The 24,024-nt window shown below is 54.3% G+C and overlaps 1 protein-coding gene across 2 annotated transcripts in view; it reads left to right on the top strand.

The window, feature by feature from the left end:
* LOC142856324 (exocyst complex component 6B) overlaps positions 1-15,659 on the top strand; it is a 523,494-nt gene extending 507,835 nt beyond the window's left edge. For both annotated transcript variants that reach the window (XM_075983673.1, XM_075983672.1), the window contains exons 22-26: positions 2,567-2,791; positions 10,034-10,309; positions 10,491-10,646; positions 11,871-12,155; positions 12,532-15,659. In XM_075983673.1, the coding sequence (XP_075839788.1) occupies positions 2,567-2,791; positions 10,034-10,309; positions 10,491-10,646; positions 11,871-12,155; positions 12,532-12,924 (1,335 nt within the window). In that variant the 3' untranslated portion in view covers positions 12,925-15,659. The remainder of the gene's footprint in view (positions 1-2,566; positions 2,792-10,033; positions 10,310-10,490; positions 10,647-11,870; positions 12,156-12,531) is intronic.
* Positions 15,660-24,024: the final 8,365 nt, after the last annotated feature.

Below are 24,024 nucleotides of genomic sequence, written 5' to 3'. Positions count from 1 at the left end.
AAGAAATCCAGAGTGTGCCTATGCAACTGGACGCCTCACAGCTCCACTCTGGTGACAGTTGGGGCCAGGCTCATTGAGGACCAGACCCAGGTAAGTAGCAGGCAGATTAACCTGGAGTTAACCTCGTCCAGTGCTAGACAATCGCTTTTGCAATTTGATACACCCCAGGGTTTTTTTTTGGGGGGGTGCACCTCTGGTGTAACAGCGGGAGGTGAGTTTGTCAGGCGGGTGATCGCTTCACGGACTTAAGGACAGCCTGAATATCCCTAAACAGACAACCCCAACCCCTCAAAAGGAGAAATGAAAGATGAGCGCGCGCGCGAGGGGACCTATGGGTTTAGACGTGCGAAAGCTTGGCTTGAAATTAATAGACGCGTGCAGTTAGTGCGCGTGGGCATACAGACACACACACACCCCCTACTGCGCCCAATCGGGGGCCGAGTGACAGGAGAGGAGTGGGTATGGAGGGGGCTTGAGAGATTCCCCCCCCCATTTCTCCATGCCTCACAGTAGGACCATCTCTTTGAGGGGGGGGTTGCTTGTCCAATTGGGTGGGGTCACTTCAACCAATCGGACGATCCTTAGAGACAAAATCTCTTTGCCTGTTTCTTGTCTCCACATTTAAAGGGTTAACTGTGGCGGTGGTCCAGGCTTTAGCCGGGAATTTAGAAAATAAAATAAGTCAAGTGGGCAACGGTTCCCGCCTGCTTAAAGCAAAGCCTCGGAATCATCGTTCCCATCCTGTTTCCTGACCTGCCCCTCCCCCATGTCCCTTGCCCCTTTTCTCAGTCCCACAAGGGCCCTTGCGGGTGTGGTGCAGCCAGCACAGAAGTCAGAGAGGCACCCTTCGCCAGGGCATCCGTGTCTCTGGGGGTCAGATCCCCCGGGGGTAGGGATCAGGGGTGCTTAAGGGGTTAAAGCGAACCCTCCGAATCCGGTGTTTTTTTTCGGAGTAATTTATCAGATTTTACGGGGGACCTCCAAGGGCTCTCGGTTTCCACTAAGCACCATCTAAACAGAGCCCAGGGCTAAAAATACATTTTTGTATAAATTGGACTCGCGGCCCGAACGGCCGCCCCTATGAAAGTCCTCTTTGTGAAGGCCGTGGAAACGGCGGACAAATAACTCTTTATTAAAGCCACAAAAAACGCACTTTAATTATAGTTAGGCAGATCAGAGGCGGGGGTGGGGGCGAGGCGGCGGCGACCTCGGAAAATTCACAACCCAACTTTTGTGTCGAAAGAAAAGAAAAACAGAGGAAAAGACGGGAGAGGAGAGACGGAGTGAGACCGACCGAGGGAGACTGCGCGGCAGACGAAGACGGGAACCCCGCTCGGTGCCCCCCTCTGCCGCACCCCACCTCCGCCCGACTTCTCTTAAAGGAGCCGGCGCCGTCTAAACAGGCGTCTGGATGGGGGCGTCCCCGACTCAGCCCCTCCAGGTGGCGCGGGGGTTCCCGGCTCGTTCCCTGTCGCGAGCCGGGCCCAGAAGCATGTGGAAAAGCCATTAGGAATCTGGGTTTTGTAGTCACTTTTCGCATCTGGGGCGTGTTCACTTCTAACTGGAGTATAGTTTCCCTTGGAGAAAGGAAAGTGGGGCGGGTTGCACAACCTGGGAGAAGGGGAGCGTTCTGTCTCCGGGTGGAGGGAGCCACGGCGCGTTCCTGAGAGCACACGAAGGCGGGAGCCCCGGCCACAGTTCTGCAGTCCGGCGGGATAGACTGCACAGGTGGCTCTCAGCCTCTTTGCACCGGGTGCACCCTGGCGGGAGAAGAGTTAAGGCGGGCTGGGTGGCGAATACTATGAAGGTTTCCGGCACTACAGGCAGCTGGACGTGGAGCACAGGGATCGGTCAGGGCCCCGCGATCCAGTTACCTGCGCGGGTCACCGCGCCTCATCCCACCGCCCCTCAGAAGCACCTTCCTGGTGCTCCAATTCCAAATTTCAGGGCGGTGACAAAAGTTCGTCCCAGTTATTCCCAGGACAAATGTTTCAAGAGAGTCGTGGCTCTGGGCCCAAGACTCCACCCTGCGGAGCCCACGGAGGGCCACACCGGAGCAGAGAGGAAACTCCAACCCCCTTCTCTGGGGACAGCCTTCGGGCATGCACTACTCGCCGCTATAAATAATCTTTGGCCTGCGGCCACCCTGCGGGGTCTCGCCAGCCCGTGGCCTAGAGCCTGGAAATATTTATTCCGAGAGACTCTGCTGAGCAGGAGTGGGGGAGCAGGCTCCAGCTTCAGGTTCAGTCGTCGGGGATACCCCCCCCAAAAAAACCATTACCAAAAACAGCCTTCCGTGGGTGCCCCTGCATCTCAGTCCTCCCCCATTATTTATTACTCTTCAGGTCCCACTTCCCAGTCCTAATGCACGCCGTGAAAAATAAAACCCATAAGTGTGTGTGTGTGTGCGTGTGTGTGTGTGTGTGTGTGTGTGTGGTACATGTGCGCCTGTGTTGAATGTTGGGGGATGACAGGAACCGGATGGCCGGTGCCTAGGGTGGGGCTGGATGCAAGGGCATCAAAGATCCTCCGTGAGCCCTGAGAGGCTTCTGGTGTATTCCCGCAGGGTTCCGACTTCCAGTCGTCGCGCCGGGAGAAGTATGGCAACGTTTTCAAAACACACTTGCTTGGTCGGCCGCTGATCCGTGTGACCGGTGCGGAGAACGTGCGCAAAATCCTCCTGGGTGAACACCAGCTAGTGAGCACCGAATGGCCGCGGAGCGCACGTGTGCTACTGGGCCCCAACACGGTGGCCAATTCCATTGGCGACATCCACCGCAACAAGCGCAAGGTAAGAGCGCAGACCCTTGCCTTTCTCGGGTAAGGAGCACAGAAATCTGAGCTTCCCTGCCTAGAGGGTTTCCTGCCGGAATCCGGGCTCGGCTTGGGCCTCCTCTTGATCCACACTGATGCACCTTTTGACCAGCTGGCCCACTGCACGGTGGCACCACTAAGGTCAGTGGGGCCTGCCTGGATATGGTCTGGACAAAGCTTGTACGTGTGGGGTCTGGAGTGATGGATGCGGTTGCTCAGTGCGCCACAATACTGGAAAAAAAAAGAAGGGGGCGGGGCGGGCTGTTCCACCCTCCACTCCTCAACCCTATTTCTCAAAGTTTCCCCCAATAAAGCCCCAAAGACCGATCATGCTAAAACCAAACCTGGCCGAACAGCCACAGGTTGCCTGGAAGGCGATTCTGTCGTGTGTTGCAGGACTGGAGATACATTGTGGGCAGCGGTCTCCTGACCTAGCCCCGGGAATAGGTTGGGTGGGCTTGGGGCCCCTGCCCTGGCTGGCATGCAGGCCGGTGGGGGCGGGGAGGACAAGGGCTGGGAGAGCAGTCTAGGTGCGCTGAGGTTCAAAGCGCACCCAGCCTCCAGAAAGAGGAAGAGAAAGTGGGTGTTTATCCGGTGGATTTCCCGAGCTAGAGCAGAGACGCGCAGCGGGCGAGCCAGAGCGCAAGCAGCACGCCTCCCCGCCCCCTCCAGCTGCGCCGCCGCCACCGCTGGGCTGGGAGCGCGGGCGGCACGTGCTGTTTGAACTGCAGTAACCCGAAGGCTGAGCCGGCCGGCGGGCGGGCGGGGCGCCGGCCTTGGGCTGGAAGCCGCCAGAAGGGAGGCTGCAAGGCTCCTTCACTCTGTTTTTTCCATTGGGTCAGAGGACTCGTTCAGGTTTGGAACCTAAGAAGAAGAAAGGGGGCCTCTTGCCTTGGGGAGGAGCACTGGAACAAGGAAACGGGTGGACGGGACCGCGGGGATCAATCCCTTTGCCAATAGCCCTACTGTTAGGTGGTCTGGGTAACTGGGGAGTAGTGGGACAATCATTGATGCAGCTTCTGAGCTTTGATGTTCTCTGAACTGTCCCATAAGGGTCGTTCTTCTTGGCAGGCACAAAAGAAACCACACACACACACACACACACACACACACACACACACACACACGAGAAAAAATTCAAAGGAAGATGTGCAGGTCTCCCAAGAATTCTACATAAGGGCTTCTGAAGGCCTGACGGGATGCTGGCAGCAGTTAACACAGCTTGCTGGCAAATGGGGGCGGGGCTGGGGGCAGTGGTTTTCCCCTTGAGTTTCTGAGACCCCATCAAGGCTTCTTTGCAAGGAGCAAAGAGAAAGAGAGCTGCGATCTCTGGGAATCAACTCCAAGCTACTGTCTCCTCACTTCCCTTCAGAGGCTTGGTGCAGAGGGATCTATGATTTAGACTGAGATTTGAACCCCCAGTCATCACTCAGCCTGTAACATTAGCCTGCAGCACTACCAGGACCTGCCTATTGGGGCTGCAGGAAGCTGGGGTGGGGCAAGGTGCTGAGAGGAAGGAAAAAGTCTTGACCAGGACCAGAGTGAGGCCCAGTCCCCTCAGGGCTCAGCTCACACAGGGCTCTGGCTTTGGCCGATGCAGTGAAAGCTCACCCTCTTACAGCTCAGAGTTGCCCTGTCTTCCAGGAGTCAGGTGGGAAAGGCCTGGACAGGAAAAGCCAAGGTCTGAGTCCACATTGTCCATCTGAAGCAAGGGGACAAGGAAGGGAACGGGACAGATGAATGGTGTGCCTGGGGAGTTGTGGGGGAGTCCCTTCTTCTGAGCTCCTGGCCTTTTTGCTCTTGGGGATAGAGAGTGGTCAGAGGCCAGAACATATTGACCCAAGCTCCAGAAACAAAATCCAGAGGGGGTTTCTGTATGCATGCTTGCTTTATGGTGGTCACGTAGGTAGGATCCTTCTCAAGTCACCCTGAAATGTGATCTGGGATCCTGTTTACTGAATTTCATAGGTACTAAGAAGTGGGGAGCTTGATCCTTGCCCTCAGGAAGTAGAACCTGATAGGAAGGACAAGAATTGAATACACAGAGGCCATGCCTCTGAATGGCCATGTTGCCCTGAAGAGATAGGTCAGTTTTGAAGATGCAAAAGCCTGGAGGGCACCTTATGGCCAGAGTGAGGGTAATGCAGCTCACATTACAGTGAGGGCCACGCCCCAGCCTGGTTAGGATGAATGTGCAGGAAGTGGGGCCCAGGTGTGCTGGGACATGGCTGGCTGAGAACTAGAAGAGTCACTGTTTCCATCGAGGTGGGTGACTACCCCTTCTCTGGGAGGTCTAGCCAGATGTGTCGGGAGAGGGCTTCTCACAGGCATCCCTGCATGCACTCCACATGTTGGCCCTGGCTGCCCTGGTGGTCTAGGGCTAGCAGGGGTGGGGCTGCATCCAGAACTCCAGCGTGTCCCCCCAGGCTGATTGCATCACCCCTGGAAGCCAGGCCTCATGCTCCCTCCTTGACTCTTCCTTTGAAACCCCTCCCAACCTGGGGCAGAGGATCCTATCTGACAGCTTGTACAGAGGGGCTGGCCAACTGCCCAGGAAGGATGGGTGGAGTCTGGATGTGGAGGTAGGGGTAAGAAGTTGTAAGAGAGAAAAAGAAGGTAGCTCTTCTGGAAAGCCTCCTGCTCTCCAGCCACGTTTCTCTGTAGATGGAGCTGGGTCTTAGCACTGAGATCCAGGAGACCCAAGAGCCCACGGAATGCAAAGCCGGTTTCCTGTCCAGCAGGTGGGCAGAGCCCAGAGTGATCGATGGTAATAGAATCATGGGGGAGGCCAGCCCAGCCCTACTAGGCTCTGGATACCTCTGGCTCATCACAAAGGCTGTAGCCATGGACATGCTCACATGGATCCAGGCTTGGTTCCGGGCAGAAGCTTCAAACTGCTTCCACGTCCATAGGGCGGTAGGTAGCATAGCCGGACAGCCCAGCCGCAAGGGAACAAAGCCTTTGTCCTGCTAGACGAACTCCTTCATCCAGAAATTAAGGTAGCTCCAGCAAGTGGGCCCAGGGGCTGCCGAGAAGGCGGGTGGCAGGAGTGGATCTCTTTGAAGGTCAGTGGGGGAGGGAGCCCAGGCCAGCTGCCAGGGCATCTGGGTGTGGGCACCTCCCTCTGCTTGCCCTTGTGCAGGAAAGCAGGCAAGGTGAGTGTGGGGGCTTCTGTTTCCTGTATTCCTTCCGTTCTCTGTCCTTCCCCTGATGTCTCCTTGCAGTCCCACTTTGTCCTGCTGATAGCCCCTCACCCTGCGAGCTTTGAAAAGCAATTGTGACCTTGGTGTGGTGAGGGGAGGCTTGGCTGGAGTCTTTTTCTGGCCCTGAGCCCTGATGCCATTCATTGTAGCCATCCTGGGCTCCCCAAGCCTAAAAGATTGGTGTGAACCAGGGCCTTAAGGATCCTTATAGCAGGGAGAAGACGTTCCAAAGTCCTTCCCTTGGCTCTCAGCTTTCCAAGGGGGGTTTGGAGCTGGAAGATGGTAAGCAACTGGGCAGCCAATTGTTCCCCACCCTTCCAGTACTTTGGTTGGGGGCCTGTGGCAGAGTTTAGGTAGCAGGGTACACACACGGGGAGGGAGACATGTGCAGGTAGGGTAGGGGGCTGCTTGGCTCACCCTGTATGACCGGAAGGGATGAGTGAGGACAGACATAGGTGAAGGGGAGCCAGGTGGCATTGCAGACAACTGGAGAATGACACCCTCTTTGGTCCCCCTCCTTACTGGAATCTAAAGTACACACCTTGGCGTCTCCCCTCTGCAGACCGCTGCCGGCCTTCCGTTATTCTTTCCACTCCACAGGCCGAGGATCCGGTGGCTTGGCTGGGTGGCCTGCCTGGCCCCCACCCCTCCTGGGCAGCAGCTTCCATTCCTCCTCAGCTGAGTCACTGGTTGGGCAGTGGGCTCCCTCTCAGGCCCTGCCCGCTGCTGTGGCTGCCTGTCGAGTTGCCCATCCACCCTCAACTGCTGGCTGCTCAGGCGGGTACTGCTTCTGTGGAGCTGTGGGCTTTTACAAGGTCACCTCCCCTCCCAGAGACACCAGATTAGAGGCAAGAGAAAGTCTGGCTGGGAGAGAAGACATCTGTAAGAACAATTAGGGAGGATTTAGGCTTGGACAAGCCGAGGTGAACACTCTAGGCTCTATGCAATCTAGTTCTATCCACAGGGAGAGACAGACAATGGAGGTAACTGTGTGACTGGGGAGATGGAAAGGGCCAGGGAATGTTCTTCAGGGATGTTTAGAATAGTCCTCCCTCCAGGCTGTCTTGTGAGTCTATGGGGATACTGGGGTAGGCATTCTTAAGTCTCTTCCAGGATCCTCTGTCTTTGCCCTCCCTGCACCCATTCCCTTGCCAAGTCCATACCTGCTGCTTGATCGGCAGAGCTCTATTGGGGTTTGGCTGCTTCCCATGGACATTTGTGTGGCATTCTTGGCTTCATTCTGGGAATTCCCAGGGAAGACCCCATGAAACACAAAACAACCTGGCCACTGTGTTGCCTGTGGTCAGGGCCAGTGCTCCTGGGCCAGACCTGTCTTCATACTGAGCCGCTCCCAGGCACCTTCCTCTGTGCCCCAGGCCTGACCCCAGTGGCCAGCAGCCTCAGATCCAACAAGCTGATGGGGCCCAGGCCTCTCCCTGCCCTGGCAGGCACCTCTTGCTGTCCTCCGAGGTGGCTGGTGGTTTCTGGGCTGCCCCGCTTTGGGAAGTGCCCGCCTTGTTAGCCCTGGGCACAGACCCAGAGATGTAGACCTGGCGTCATCCCAGAACTTGGGAGGCCCCTGAATCTCTAGAGCAGCTGAACCAGAGGCAGGGCCATGGACTTGGAGGCTCTGAGCAAAGACTGCTGCTAGAATGCTTGCTAACAGCCTTTGCTTGGTCCTCATGCCTATGCTTTCTCCACCTTTCAAAGGGGAGCAGGAGGGAACTGGGGAGCATCTGGGTAGAAAGGGACTTAGAAACATCTAGATGGACTCTTCAGAAAACCAATGGGGAAACTAGACGCAGAGGCGTGGCCAGCCAGAGACTGGTCTAGGCAAGACCCTGATCTTTCACTATTCTTCTTGGGGCTCCAGGGGGAGAGTGGCCGTGGTTTCTGGCCTTTCTCAGGATCCTTTCCCACTTGGGGACAAGTATGGACCCCCTGCCACAGAGTTCCTTGCTCAGCCCCAGACCTTTCCATGTCTTTCTGGGTTGTGCCTGCCCTCCTGGGCCCCTCAGGCCAGAGAAGTGATTCAGTTAGCCGTCGCTAGATGGCGCAGGGAATGTAACCTAAGGGGCACAAGGGGCTCTCCCATTATCCCAGTGGGCCCCTCTCAGAAAGCCCTTCTTTTGTCAGCCTTTGGGGTAGCCTGTGCTGGCTCCCCAGGGCCTTGGTGCAGTGTGAGGTATGGGGTACCAGGCTGTCTCCACAGGGCTCAAGCACAGGGCTGTGCTGCTGGGAAGGGCTTCTTCTTGAGAAAGTAGAATAGGTTCTAAGATGCTCTGTGTCTTGAAGACATCCCAGAGATATCTTGGGTAGGTCTTACCATCTTATGGATAAGGAAGTCAAAGGGTAGGCATCATGACCCTAGACACACACTGACAAATCCCTTATTATAAGTTAGGCCTCTCTGGACACCCAATCTGACCTTCCTTACCATTTTCTTGCTGTTTCCCGATTACTTGCTTGGCTTTGTCTGGTTCTGGTGATATTGTCCCTCCTGCCCATGCCATCTTTGGGCCCAGATCTCCACTGGGCCATTTCCTACCCTATCCCATTTCCAGGAGTTTGCTAGTTCTCAGCCAGTGTGGCCTTGCTGTCCCTTCCTGCCCAGTAGCTGGCTTCTTCACTGTGTTTTGTCACCAGGAGTTTTCCTCCGGGCCTCCCATTGTTTCCTGGTGACCCCACAGAGCTCTGTTCTCTGTAGAACCCTCTTCTGGTCTGTAGTCACTAACTGGACTCCTGAGGGGAAGGGTCCACTTTTCCATCCCCCGCTAAGACCCCTTGGCCGAAGGCTGAACCTGCTTCTAAGAATACCAGGACAAGGGCTCCAGCATCCAATATAGTCTTCCTCTGGAGCCCCCTGCCAGGAAATTCTCCAGAACCCCCCAAAATGGACAAGGTGTGAGTGACCTAGAAGACCCCCTGTCACCCTTGTTCCTTTAGGCTGTTTCTTGGCGGTGAAACTGCCTGGGCAGCATGGTCCTCCGGCCCTCACTGGCCTCGCTCCCCTCCCTCTGCCCACTGGGAACCGGGGAATGAAAGTGCTATTGTGTGAAATGGCTGGGCCACTGAAGGGCCAGCACTGTTATTTCTGCAAACCAGCCCTCCCATTAGCCATGCAGGGCACAGGCCAGGAAAATCTTACCTTTTCCTCCATTAGCTGACTGCAGGGGAAATTCTCACATTTACAGCTTGTGCGGTGGTTGTGTTTGGGGGGCAAACGGGAGGGCCGTGTGCTTGTGTGGTTTCACGCGCACGGGCGGGTGGGCGTCCTGCCTGCACTCTTCCTCTTTCCCCAGCTCTGGGGTGCCTCCTGCTCTGGATTTGTATGTGGGGATATAAGTAGACCCACCGTCTGTAAGCAAATAAACAGACACCCTCCCTCTCTTGGCCATCATGTGTGAAAACATGCTGATGTTGGGGTGGAGGCAGGGCACTGCCCAGCCAATCAGGGGGATGGGTGCAAGGCCAGGAGATGGGAACAGGGACCCTTGATAGTCCTAGAAGATGTTCAGAATTAAAGGTCTGACTTTGCGATATCCTGGGTAGAACACTATTGCCTCTAGGCCTGTCCACACAGTGGATGTTTGAATGGTTCAGCCTCTACACGTCCTAAAATCGCCACCCATAGTCATTACCTGGGGACTGATGACAGTTTGGGTCCCTAGAAAGTCCTGTTTTCTATCTCGCGATAGGTTCTCTTGCTGGCCCATAGTGGAGCAGAGGAGAGCTAGAAAGAGACACTTGTGAACCCCCCTCCTGACACTTCTGCCCAAGGTCCTAGGACTCAGATAGTCCCTTCCTTTGTGTGGCCCCACCCTAGCCTTTGTGGTGGCCCAAGGCTTGGAGAGCCTTCCGCTCTCTCACAGACACAGGCGGTAAAGTGATAGCTCAGTGCAGGGAACTGCACAGGGATCTGGGTTGGGGCCACCCTCAGGGAGCTTGGTAGGAGGAGTGTGGGCAGCACTCCCCCTGGCTGCAGGTCCCTTACCACCTGCCTCTGGGCCCTTTAGGTCTTCTCCAAGATCTTCAGCCATGAGGCGCTAGAGAGCTACCTGCCCAAGATCCAACTGGTAATCCAGGACACACTTAGAGCGTGGAGTAGCCAACCGGAGGCCATCAATGTATATCAGGAGGCCCAGCGACTTACCTTCCGAATGGCAGTGCGTGTGCTGCTGGGTTTCAGCATCCCTGAGGAGGACCTGGGCCATCTCTTTGAGGTTTACCAGCAGTTTGTGGATAATGTCTTCTCTCTTCCTTTGGACCTTCCCTTCAGTGGCTACCGAAGGGTGAGTATCCCATGCAGGCAAAAAGAGGGTGCTGGACAGGTGCTGGGAGGGAGCACAGGACATAGGAACAGGTAGACGAGGGCAGAGGTGGCAATGGGATGGGACTGGAGCCTTTCTTATGTTCTGGAGGCTTAGAGAGAGTCCTGCCTTCGGGAAAAGCTGACGATCTGCTTTCCCCTAGGGCATCCAAGCTCGGCAGATCCTTCAGAAGGGCCTCGAGAAGGCTATCCGTGAGAAGCTGCAGTGTACCCAGGGCAAAGACTACTCGGATGCTCTGGACATCCTCATTGAGAGCAGCAAGGAACACGGCAAGGAGATGACCATGCAGGAGCTGAAGGTGGGTGGGCAGTACCAAGCCCCACTGTGGAACTCCCTTGCTCACTTCCCTCACCCAGAGTGCGGGATTGCCTGGCTGCTTTTGCTCCAGCTTTCTGAGCAGCAGTGGCAGTAGCTGCCTCAGTGGCAATAGGGGAAGCAGCAGAGTGGCATCCTTGCCCTTGCTCTGAAGGATGCCTGGGGCTGCTCTGTTCATGGTAGCACGTGGCCTGGGACTGTGAGCACTATGTGCTGGGGTGGGTCTATCCTGTAAACTCTATGATACCCCTATTCATCTCTTGTTCTTAAGATGTTCTGGAACATTGACCCTCAGGCCTGCAAACCGACTGGCGGAGGCTTGATGGCATCTCCCATTGAGCTGGGTTACTCCTCAGTTCATTCCATGGTCCTGAGAAAACACATGCCCAGAGGCCACTCCCTGGAGGCCAGCTCCAGACTCTAGAGATGTTTGGTTGTAATATGGACTCCCTGCTCTTACCGATTACCCAGCCGTGCTTGGTACCCTTGTCCATTCCACTGTCTGAGCACAGCTGGCCTCTGTCTTTGGTCCTGCAGGGAGAGTCTTGTCTGGGGAACTCTTCCACTTGGGAAGGCTTGTTCATGCCCAATCCACACCCCCATTCTACACCCCTTTACCTGGTATCTAGACTTCTCCCAGGAAGCTGGAGAGAAGCTGCTGTAGCCTCATTAGCAAGTACTCAGACCTTGGGATGATGGAACCTCTGGGTTCCACTGCAGTCCCCTCTTGGGTCCTCCTGGCTGCTGCATTGTGCTGCTTCTAGATCCTGCCTGCCCTTCTGACCAATTCTTCTGGTGATGGAGGAAAAAACTGGGGGTATAGATACCTAGTACCCATCACACACACACACACACACACACACACACACACACACACACACACACACACACTCTACAGAGCCCTTGCAGCATGTCCTTTCTCTTCCTGTGAGCTCACTGAGCAGCCCTGCTGGTGCTGGCCATGAGTCCCAGCACCAAGCAAAAAGTGACCAAAGCTCTGGAGCCAGCAGGCCTGTGTCCTGCCCTAAGTCATAGCAATGCGTTTCCAGTCAGGCTGGGGGTCAAACTGCGTCCCCCCAGGAGCCTTGTGAGAATAAAGCTCAGAACAAAAGTATTGGCTGCCAGAAGGTAAGGCCCAGTGCAGATGGGCTCTAGAAAAAGCCAGCTGCGTAGGTTAACCTGTGTGCCTGTCTCTCTGTTGCCGCAGGATGGTACCCTGGAGCTGATCTTCGCCGCCTATGCCACCACAGCCAGTGCCAGCACATCCTTGATCATGCAGCTGCTGAAGCACCCTGCTGTGCTGGAGAAACTGCGGGAGGAACTGCGGGCCCAGGGCCTGCTGCATGGTGGTGGCTGCCCCTGTGAGGGCACCCTGCGCCTGGACACGCTCAGCGGCTTGCGCTACCTGGACTGCGTTATCAAGGAGGTCATGAGGCTCTTCACGCCCATCTCTGGTGGCTACCGTACTGTGCTGCAGACCTTCGAACTGGATGTGAGACTGGGCTCCAGTCACCGTGGTAGTGGGGTGGCTGGGGCTTTGGCTAAACGCCAGGAAAAGGTGGCTATCTTGGGGTCCTCAGCATGGGGGTGGGGGATGAAAGGCAGGGAATGGTGCCTGATTTTAGTAGTTTTCAGGCTTGTGGGAGAGACCCCAAATGTAGAGCTAAATGAAGCCAACCTGTGTGTCACATGGGATACTGCTTGTGACCATGTGGAGACTTGAACTAACAAGTGGGGGGTAGGGGAGTGGGGAGTGGGGGGGGGCATGCCTTTGGTCAGAGACAGGCCGTGAACAGCTGAGGATGAGGACAGGTAAGTGGGCCTCTTCTGGCTCTCACCACTGTACCCCCTGTTCCATCGTCCTCCAGGGTTTCCAGATCCCGAAGGGCTGGAGTGTCATGTATAGCATCCGAGACACTCACGACACAGCGCCTGTGTTCAAGGATGTGAACGTGTTTGACCCTGACCGCTTCAGCCAGGCACGCAGCGAGGACAAGGATGGCCGCTTCCATTACCTCCCATTTGGTGGTGGTGTGCGGACCTGCCTGGGCAAACACCTGGCCAAGCTGTTCCTGAAGGTGCTGGCGGTGGAGCTGGCCAGCACCAGCCGCTTCGAGCTGGCCACCCGGACCTTCCCCCGCATCACTTTGGTCCCTGTCTTGCACCCTGTGGATGGCCTCAGTGTCAAGTTCTTTGGTCTGGACTCCAATCAGAATGAGATTCTGCCTGAGACAGAGGCCATGCTGAGTGCTACGGTGTAGCCTCACTCTGGTCTCAGCCCAGCCCAGCAGAGGGGTGGGGGACAGAGACAGAAACCTGTGGGGTGAGGAGGGGGGCTGGGTGGGAGGCCAGCAGTCCCCCTATGTTGTCCTCCTCTGGCCTCTTCTCTGGCAAACCCTCCCCAAATCCACAAGGGCCCCGCCCCCTCCTGCCTCCTGCTCTCTTGGATCTCCACTGCCCCCTAGCTTAGCTCCTGAGACAGGGCCGGGACAGGGCTCTGTGTGCCCACGACAGTGTTAGCGCCAGTTGGCTGAGCCACAGAGCAGAATATGCTATATAGCCTCTGAACGCTCCCTCCTCTTACCCCCTGTCTTTTTGTTGGTGGTCTGGTGGTTGTGAAGGCAGAAGGGAAGACAAGAGGGGACCCCTTGGAGCACTCTTTGGCACCCTTCACCCTGCCTCCTTTCACTGCTCAAATGTGTCCAGAACAGCATCTTAGGGATTCTCACCTAAGCTAACCTGGGCAGGGCAAGAGCTGCCGCCAGCCTTGAGGGTGCCCTGCACCAGCCTGACCAGTCTGGACATTGGAAATTACCTATTGCTGCTATTTGTTCTCTCTTCTGACCTTGGGGTACAGGAGCCTATAGGCTTAATCCCCAGCATCTTTCTTGGTGGCCCTGGGCAGGCACACTGGCACTCCTCCCCTATGGGACCCACTGAGCCAGGTGGTTTTTGGCTACAGCTGCCCACCCCTGCTCCCTAGCCCATATTTATTCACTGACCTTGGCTACACTGAGGTCTGGAGCACACACCCCACACATCACCAGCTCTGTCCTGGCTCTCCTTTTCAGGGTTTATGTGAGGCAAGCAGACAGGTCTCTGGTCTAACCCAGCTCCCTGGTGAGGGTTAATGTCAGAGTCAGACACCCAATGGCTCTGCCTGGTGGTTTTTATCACCTCCTCGCATCTGTTAAAGCCCTGGGCTTGCGCATCTGGGGCCACCACTTCCTGTTCGCTCACTGCCTGCCCCAGTGCCAGCCACTTCCCAAGTGAGGATGTGTAAGGATACGGTTCTCCTGAAGGGACTTCTTGCCTTCCCTTCCTTAGCCCTCACTCTCTGTCCCTTTGCTCTTGGGAGAGTTCCCCGCCCCACCCCCATTCTAAACCCACCCCACCCCCATGCCACTGTCTGCCAAGCCCAGCTCAGGGTGTGGGCAGAGATGAAAGCGAAGAGGTAAGGTAGAGAGAGCCCTCCCTCTGCAAAGGCTCAGGCCCCAGGGGGTCTGGACACACTGCAAGGAGGTTGCCATAGAAAGCCTTAGAGAAGGAGACCAGAAGGAGGAAGAGGACAGGCATAGGTGTGATTTATCAGAAGTGGTTCAGTTGCAGAGCAGCCAGTGGGGGCAACTGGGTGGAGGAGGAGGGGCTCCTGCCTCTCCTTTTTGAGAGCTGGCCACTCAGGACCCCTTTTGGAAGGGTGTGGGGCTCTGGTGAGTCTCTAGGCAATTTTGTCTGTTTTCAGATTTCTATTTGCTTTTGTTTTCCATCCATTGTTTTGTATGTTACAAAGGCAGTGGGTCCTCTTCACAAGAAAATAAAAACACAGAATGACATCCCACATCAACCTGACCCTAGATGGCCACTGTCATGTCTCACCAGCCAAGCGGGACTCCTCTGTAAGCTGTGCTTCCCAGATGTTTCAGTGGTCTCCTGCATTTTCTTGACAGAACCAACACAGGCTAGAACATTAGCACAGATGTTAGCAGCAAAATTAACGTGGACTTAAAAATAAGTATAATCCCTCGATTTCCTTTCCCAGATCTGAAACAGACCAAAATGTGTAAAGACTCATCAAAGTGTATGACATAGGTGCATGCTGCCCCCCCAACCAGCTCAGTGCCTGGAAGGTTCGTTTTCCTGCGCGCTAGCCCCGCTTGCCTGCAGCCATCCAGTTTGGACTGAAGATGCATGCAGTAACCCTGGCCCTGGCGAGGGGCAGGGGCACTGGAGGGCCCCAGCAGGCTTCAGGGGTCTTCCCTTTTGAGGGGCCAGCCCAGGAGGTGTGGAGAAGGAAAAGCTGAGGGGGATCCCTGTGAGGGTGGGAGGAAGAAAAGACGATCTGCCTGGATGGGTCTCCGAGGTGACAGGCAAAGGGGCCTAGTCCAGGTGTCCTCTGTAGATGTGTCTGTCCCGTGCTCGTGTGTTTCATTGTGGTAGCATTAATGGGTGATGTTCTCTCACATTCCTAACTATTGTAACTTGACATTAAAAAATTAAACCCCACAGAACTTCCTGCCACGGGCTTGCAGATTGAAGCACTTTCAAAGTTAGGCGCTGGCGTGTGCGTTCTGGGCAACCATTTTGACCCTGCCCAGATTTCTATTATTTTATACACATTTTTTTCATAAATGTTATAATTTTGTGTCTGTCTTTATAAACTATTATAAGTACTATTTTTGTTATAATTCAAAATAGATATTTAGTATAAAGTTTTTGCTGTTAAATATTTGTTATTTAGTAAAATATGAATTGTTCTTTATTGTAAACATGGTTCAAAATATTAATATGTTTTTATCACAGTTGTTTTAATATTGATAAAGCACTTGTGTGTTTCCTTTTGGTATGAGCTGGTGCCGCGTGTGTGTTTTGCCTGTCGTGTGGTTTTGATGTGTATATAATATTCCATGTTGCATATCACAACAATGAATGTCATGCATTTTGTGAAATACTCAATGTGGCTCTTTTATTGGCTTCCATAATAAACTGTGGGGACTCACCCTCGTCTCTGTTGGCTGTCTGGTCTCTTGTCCTTCAGAGTCAGTAGGAGGTTCCTGGGTCAGCAATGCCCAAACCAACCTGTCAGGAAGTTCTAGACTGTGGATGGAGTTCTGCCCCACATTCCCACACATGGAAAAGGCTGTGGCAAGGTCTAGGGCCTGATGGGGAAACTGGCAGCTGGGAGGGAGGCCACACCCATTGGGTGGGACTGTGATCAGGTATGCCAGGTTTTTGCACTGGAACCAGAGACCCAAGGCTCATCCATCAGTTTGAGCAAGGATGGCTGAAATGCATAGCCATGGCAGGTACAGGAGCGGGTCCCTGTTTTGATCTCAGCCTCTTGCCTGGGCAGGTGATTTTCCAAATCTGTTTCACGGCCATTATGGAATCTAGTACATCCCACAACCACCTATGCTTGGGAAATGGACCGAACAAAATAAACCAGGTTCCTGTACTGTAAGTTTTGAGCCCCAGGATGGTCATAGGGGTCAATATGCCACCAGACTACAGTGCTCTGCAAGCCACTTTGATAGCTGAAATGTCCCACTCCTAAGCTATTCCACAGTTGGACTGCCCCAGAGACCTGAGGGGTGGGGCATGCAGAGGCACAGTCTGCAGGGCTGGGACAAGCAGTGCCCATAGGGATTCTAAGGACCAGGGCTGTGGGTATGTTGGAGGATGCTAGGAGCCAGGATGCTCTGTTGGTGTTACTTCTGGTTCTCTTCCATCCTGGGATGGCTACTGCCGGGCTGGCCTGACAAAAGTCACTGTATGGTCACCTCAGTTCTTTCTAATAGTCTGACCAAGGCTCTGCCCAGGTCCAGGCACACTGGGACCCAGGCATGCTGGGGCACAGGGCCTTGTCTGCCCAGTCTAGATCCAAAGACTGTCCCCCCCGGCAGCTGACAGTGGCACCAGGGAAAGGCAGTAACAGACCCTGGCCCCCTACTCTTCTGTATGGTGAATGCAATCTCCCCACTTTTCATGCCTGGGTTTGCTCACCCACAACCTTTTGCCTTTCACAGAGTGGAAAAGGCAGGGGGAATCTTGTTCCACAAAAGCAGAATCCTGCAGTGGTGGTGACCTCCTGAAGGCCACAAAGAAAAGAGAGAAGGTGGTGGCATAGGGATGGGTGCCCACCTTGGTGGACAGTGCTCACGGCAGCTCCCTTAGACAGGCCCAGACTCTGCCAGCAGTAGCAGCAGTGTGGGAGGCAGTGGTTTGTCGGGGTGTAAATTCCACCCATCCCAGTGGCAGCAAAGGGAATGGAAGCACAGCCCCAGGGGTGCCCATGACCTGATTGCCCTGCCTTGGGCTGGCAAAGAGGCAAATGGGGAGCTGGTCCTGCCATCACCTCAGCCCTTGCTTTTTTCTCATGGCACTGGGGTCGGGGAGGGAGACAATGGCACTAGCTCTACTCCCCTGTCTCCAGGCAGCTGCCGGCTGGAATTTCCAGGTCTGAAAGGAGAACACAGACCCTGGACGACAGTGATACTGTTTGTTCCTGGACTGCGGTGCCAGTTTGGAGAGAACTTGGAGGGTGCACATTCAGTCACCTTCCAGCATTTTTCTGAAACTGCCTTGGCTTTAGCTGGGGGCTGCCCAGGGCCTCAGGGCCAGTAGGGTGAAGTGAACAAGGTAAGTGAGGAGCAGACAGTATGCTCAGTTGGATAAGCCTTGAAGATGGGAGGGAGGGAGGGAGGGAGGGAGGGAAATAAAGGATTGAGGGATGGAGAGAGGGAGGAAGAGGGGGAAGGGATGGAGGAGGCAGCAAAGGGACAGTGAGCAAAGGCTTCATTCCTGGCTGAGGTTCTAGGCTCTGAGTATGGGGCATCTATGGAGAGAGCAGCCTGAGGTCTTTGGTTCCCACTTCTATCTCCCAACCAATTTTATGTGCGTCGGAAGAGCTGATCTGGCCCAGGGCTCACCTTGCACTAGACTTGCTCTCTTGGGCTTCCCAGATCCTTAATCTGGCCATATGGCTAGGGTACTGGCTAACCTAGGGTATACGCTTCCTCGGAGGAAATAGGGGTGCTTTGAAAGCTGGAATGCTGGCTGCACCCATAGAAACTTTCCTTGTCTTATCTGGGTAGGTTTTCTACACCTTCCTTCTCGGAGCTTCTTGCTCTGGGACTCTGGCTTTAGAGAGATGGGAGGTAAGCAGGGCATAGGGTGACTGGTGACCCTGGGGTGAATGAGGCCAATAGCCTCAGAAGCCTTCGAGGTTTGCCCTACAAGGACCTTTGTTAGCCCATTTGAATCACACCAACCCCTGTCCAGCAAGCTGGCTTCTTCTGATCAGACCCCCGGAGTAGGGACAGTCAGCAGTGTCTGATGGACACCCTGAAGCAGAGGCCAGAGGACACTTTCCGAGCTCCTTTGTTCCTCCTTGGCCTCAGTGGTCAGTGGCACAATTCAAGTTCTCAGAGTTGGGCAACAGCGGCCTGGTCCCAAAGGCTACCTCTCAACTAACCACAGAGCAACCCAGCACCGACGAGACTGCAATTGCTCCCTTTGGGTCAGCAGAAATGCCTCTCCTGTTTCTGCCTCTGACCTCTGGACATCCTGTCTGTTTGCCTTCCTTCCCTTCTCCTTCCCTCCCACCCCGCTCCTTCCCTTCTTCCTCCCTTCCTCCTCTGTCCTCATCCCAACACTTGAATTTAGAAGGTTGGGGACCTTACTTCCCTTTATATTGCAGAGAACATATCCTCACCACCAGCATGGCTTCCATCTCAGAGTTCCTCTCTCACTTGGGGATGGGGGCCTCTCTTTGAAACTGTTTAGCCGTTCTGTGAGCAACTCCCAGTGCTGCAGAGAGAGCAGGATTGAGGAGCCCCAGAAGGTTGAATCACAGAAACACATGCATGCGTACACACTTACATATGTATGCACACATAGAAGGTTTTGATAGGGAACTGAAACTTTAACACACTCAAATACATGTGACTTCAAATTTATTTAATTTTCCTTTTGCAAGTATACACGTGGGAGTTGGAGGACAATTTTTAAGAGTCAGTCAGTTCTTTCCTTTCACCACGTGAGTCCGGCAGACGGGACTCGGGCCATGAGGCTTGGTGGCAAGCATCTCTACCTACTGAGCCATCTTCCCGATCTCCACGTGTGTGAAATAAAGTCTAATACTAAGGACTCACCCAGGGTGTGCACAGCTGTGCGAAGAGCAAGGCCACAGCTCCCACGCAAGGACTCCCATGCTGACGTCACCTCTTTTGGATCCCGACAATGCCTTGTGGCTATTGTCCTTGTGTTTACTTTGAAATTACAACAGGGTCCATGCTTGAAGAAGCTGGAACAAACACCACACCCCAGGCCTGCATTTATCTTTGTACGTGTGTCCATAGACTGGTTGCATCACACATGCAGACACGCACGCACACACACGCATGGACACACGTGCGTGCACACACACACATACACAGCTTTTTTAAAAATAGAAACAATGAGCAATTTGTCCTGGAGCTGTCTCTCTGAGGACCCCTACTCTGCTTAGGGACCTGTGTGGATGCTGTGGCCTGCAGACAGCTTCTAGAGATTGCCAGCGTTCACAGTCCTCAGAGAATGACCCACCCACAGGCATTCCCGGCTCTGCCATCTCCAAGTCATGGTTGGCATCAGACCCAGGGATGCGCAGAGCTTCTGTCCCAAGAGCAGTACCCCTGGGAGGGTCAGTTTCGGGGCAGAGACATTGCTGAGTGTCTGTGAATGCTGGTGTTGGCTAGAGCCTGGGGCTGAGTCTGGTCTGAAGAGCTTTTGTAGAACAGGGCGTCTCAATTTGGCTTCCAGGTGACTTTGGGAGGCCTTGTTCTGTGCATGTTCCTGCCTGGAGGGGTGAGCTCCTGGCTTCCACAACTCCTCAAAAGGGTCCCGAAGAGATTCATTAGGGTTCTAGGTTTGGGCAGCAACAGCAGAATAGTGAGAGATAAAGCACACACATGTGTGCAGGGGCACACGTATGTAGATGCATGTGCATGTGGAGGTCAGAGGTCAACCTCATGTGTGGTTCCGCAGGAGCCATTCATCTTAATTTTTATTTTTAAAAGGTCTCACTATCTATCCCTGGCTGACATGGAACTCAACTATGTAGACCAGGCTGGCCTTGAACACACAGAGGCCAGTCAACCTTTGCTTTCCGAGTGCTGAGATTAAAGACCTTTGTGCCTGACACACCTTTTTGGTTTAGATTTATTTTATTCTTACTTGTGTGTATAGTGTGTGTTTATACATGTGTGTGCAGGTGCCAACGGAGGCCAGGAAAGAATATTAGACCCCTGAAGCTGGAGTTACAAACAGTTGTGAGCCTCTTGATGGGCGTGTTGGGAACCACATTTAAGTCCTCTGCAAGAGCAGCAAGTTCTCTTAAAGGCTGAGTCACTTCGTTAGTGGGGGCCTTGTTTTTTTGACATAGCTTTTTCTGGCCTAGAACCCCCCCCTACCCCCCACTGCCAAGTAGGCAGGGCTGGCTGGCCACTGAGTACCAGGGTTCCTCTTGTCTCTGCCTTTCCAGCTCTGGGATTATAAGCTTCTGAGGATTTACCTTCAGGTTTTCAGCATGGCTACAGGCATTACCTCCCTACTTCCTGGGATGGCTTTTAATTCTTTATTTTCCTCTGCCCTTGGCTCCAAGGTCCCTTTTTACAATGGTTCTGAGTGCCAGGTCACATACCCAGAGTCCCACGTCTGGAAGGCAGGATTCCTCCACAGTAGTCTCTTGGAGGTATTATCTGGGCTTGGCAAGAGTGAGGAGGCCTCCCCTGGCTTGGAGATAGTAGAGCCGGGCAGCCGAGTGGAGTCCACTGCAGGTGGGCCTGGGGCATTGGCATAATTTCCCAGTTTGGGGGGAATGGTCTTCTTTTGTCCTCCTCAAGTGGGGGGGCAACAGAGAATGGCCTCAGTGACAGGGCTCTGAGAGGGCGGGCAGCGGCGGAGGTTGGGGGAACCCCTGCATTCTCTGCTCTGGCTTTTTGGTGGCCCCTGGGCTAGAGGTGATCTTGCCTCTTGCAGCACCTTAGCATGGCAAGCTAGGAGCTGTGCCCGGGAGGCTGGGAAGGGTGACGTGAGTGCAGAGAAAAGTCAGGGCATGTGTGGGCTGCGACCAAAGGACTAAGCATAAGGTGTGTCCCGAGGGGCCGGCTGGCAGCATGAATATAGGGTGGGGAGTCTTGACAAAAGACCTGGGGGTCAGGGCTGGCTCTGGGCTGGCTTTGAGAAGGCTTAGAAATGATGGCAACAGGGTGTGGGAAGGCTGGGGGCCAGGAAGTGATCTCTGTGGCTCTTAGTACCACTCCCAGGGTTGAGGGCCTCACCTCTGAGGGACAGGGTGATGCCTACCCTGGAGGTGGAGGCTAAGCATCTGACTCTCAGTCTCCTGGCCCCAGGCCTCACTCCCAGGCCGCAGCTCTCAGACGGGCATGTCACTTCCTTAGCCTGGAAGTCTGTGCCGCTTCTCAATAGAAAATGTTACCTCAGGACCAATGGGGGTACTGAGGGGGGTGTTGGGAAAATTACTCTTTGAACTACTACCAGACCAGAGTGTAGCCTTTTATCTCCCTAAGGAGTTGAAGAGGCTGGGGTGCTGCGTGGATAAAGCAGAGCTTCATGAACATCCAGATGACTGCGAGAGAATGAATTCCCTCTATCACCTCACAGGCCTTGCGTACTGGCAACGGAAAGAAGCTTTCTATTGAATGGGTTGTCACAGTCTGAGACCAGATACAGGGCAAGTGAGAGAGGAACTGTCCAGAAGGAGGGTGCTCCAGAAGGGGATGCTTCTAGAAGAGGGGTTCCCCAGTGGGAGGTGCTTCTGGGAGCGGGGTGTTCCAGGAGGGAGCTCCAGCAGACCCTTGGCATGTTGTGACAAGGAGAGGCACGGGCTAGACAAACCAGTCATCCACAGTGAGTCAGGCTTCTGGCAGAGAGCCCCTAGCCCAGGGCGTCTGTGACTCAGTCGCTGACTGACAGGCTCTGGACCCACAGTGAAAGTGCTGGGAAAGGGTGGCACTGAGGGTGGCCCGCCCTGAGTGCCCCAGTAGTCCAGTGCATCTCCCTATTCCGTCCCCTCCTCCATCATGCTCCACTAACCTCCCAGCATGCCATGGGTGGGAGATCCATGAGCTAGCCTCAGGATACAGCTCGGAGGGACCCTAGGAGTATACTAGGGACAGGCCCATCTCAACACCTCCTACCTTCCTCCCCCTTTCCAAGTATGTTCCCCTTTCTCTGTACCCCAGGGCAGCAAGAAAAAGGACCCAGCAGCCAATCACAAAGCCCTAGTCCCTTTCCACAACCTACAGAACCTGTCTTGGGATTGCTATTGTCAAGGGAGGGAGATTTGGAAGCTGCATGGAAGGCCTGTGGCTTAAAGGGAGTAGGAGACGTTTTAAGAGGGAGATGGTGGTAGAACGGGGGTCTCCATATGAGAGGATCCAGAGCAGTCCTCCTCCTGTGGGAAAACATCTTATTCCTCCTTGAACAGACAAATTACATGAGCAGGCTCTCTGGACCTACAAGGCTTCTCCAGAGACGGTGCTGTTGGAACAGCACAGAAGGACCCAGAGGGAGCAGGGATCCGTGTGGTAGCAAGACCAAGGACTGTGGGAAGGTCTGGTGGGGAAGATGACTGTCTTTCTCAGCAGACTGTTTTCCTCCTGCCAGGAGCCATTACCCCGGTTTCCTTGGCACTGGACTAGTTTTAGGAGAAGGAAGCCATGGTTTCCTTCAGTTTTAGAAAAGTCAGTCTTTATTTCCCATTCTCTTCTCTTGGCTCAGACACATGCTGTCCACTTTGCACCAGCTGTTACACAAACATCCCGCCCAGGGTGAGATGGACTCAGGCTGGGACCGAGCAGACTGTCCTTCTTGTCTGGGAAAACCACTGCATCTTCTGTAGCTAATAGAACGGACACGAGACTATTCCCAAACTCTAGAGTAGTCAGCACCAGGGAGAGTTCAATGGCGACCTGAACTCAACATTCCAGGGCCTCATTTGGGGAGAGCACACCACCTTCTAGAATGTTCTCCAGACTCCTCCACCTATGGCTCCCCACAGGTTCCTGTTTCCCCCTATAGTGGTGCTAGCCTTACCTGGCTGTGGCTGTCCACAGCAGAACAACGAAGTGTCCCCTGTCCTATAGTTGACCATAGCTCCTGCTGGGCCGTGGCCCTGAGGCCAGATTCTAGATGTGGATCTGTAAGACCACAGCTCATGGAAACATACCTGCTCCCACCCCAGTTCTAGAGTGAGCCAGGTGCAGCCTCTGTGGGTGACCTTCTGAGCCTGGCCTCTGCTCAGGGTCCTTTGGTCCTTGACTTGTCTCCCTCCACACACATATGCCTTCTGTTGTGTGCTCCCCTTGGTTGTCAGGGACCCCCAACTTGTAACCCTCTACTGGGATCCTCATACTCTGATTGTGAAGACCAGAGAAGGTGGGCATGCACTGTGTTGGTTCTCACTGTCCCCTTAACAGATGAAGCACCTGAGTCTAAGGGAGGAAAGGTGATGCCCTGGGAAGCCAGATTCCTCGGAAGTAGGTAAAAGAGTCTTTGGGAAGGTGTGACTATACAAAGTGATGCCAAGCTTTGTCTCTGAGTTTTTCTAACTGTTTAACAGTAGCCCCCAAGACTGGGCACATCTCTAGTTAGCTTGTCTGATGAGCTGGGTGGCTTCAGTGAAAGAGAAGAAGCTGTGGAGCCTTCACACTCCTGGCTGGGTGGTGCAGGTGCCAGACAGGGACTGAAGCAGCTGAAATGAAAGATCAGCTATCTTCCGAGGGGGCACTGTGGGGATCCTGGGGAGCTCTGACTTGTGCCTCCCATGGGAAAGCCCTTCCATGTTGTGACAAGGCACTCAGAACCAAGCTTTGTGAGCCTTAGGAACCTCTGCTTGCCTGGACACTTTAGCCTGTGGTGGGTGACGGACACCATGGCAGCCCCTTCCTTGCCTCCTTCTCCAGGGAGTAGAAAAGCTGAAGCTTTGTTCTGTCTCTGACAGAACCTGTGAAAATGTTGACAGTAAGGAAGCAGGAAAAGTTGTATTTATTCAAAAGGTGGGTTTATTTGAGAGAACGCTGTGTCTGTGCTCATTTTGAGCCCAGCACGTGGTGAGCTAAATGACAGCAAACACTCTGAACTCTAGTTATTCAGTGGGTCAGGTGTAAACAGAGACTGATAGCTCAGTTGGTGGAGCATGAGACTCTTGCTCTCAGGGTCATGGGTTTGAGCCCCATGTTGGGTACCATTATGTAAACAGAGACCGCTCTTTTGCTTCCTGGCCCCCTAGACCTGAATAATCACACAGAAACTATATTAATTAAAAAACCGTTTTTGGTCAATGACTCAGGCATATTCCT

The sequence above is a fragment of the Microtus pennsylvanicus genome, chromosome 8 (genome assembly GCF_037038515.1).
Source record: "Microtus pennsylvanicus isolate mMicPen1 chromosome 8, mMicPen1.hap1, whole genome shotgun sequence".
NCBI classification, from domain to species: domain Eukaryota; kingdom Metazoa; phylum Chordata; class Mammalia; order Rodentia; family Cricetidae; genus Microtus; species Microtus pennsylvanicus.
Note: the sequence above shows the minus strand (reverse complement) of the source record. Positions and strands in the feature narration are given on the sequence as shown.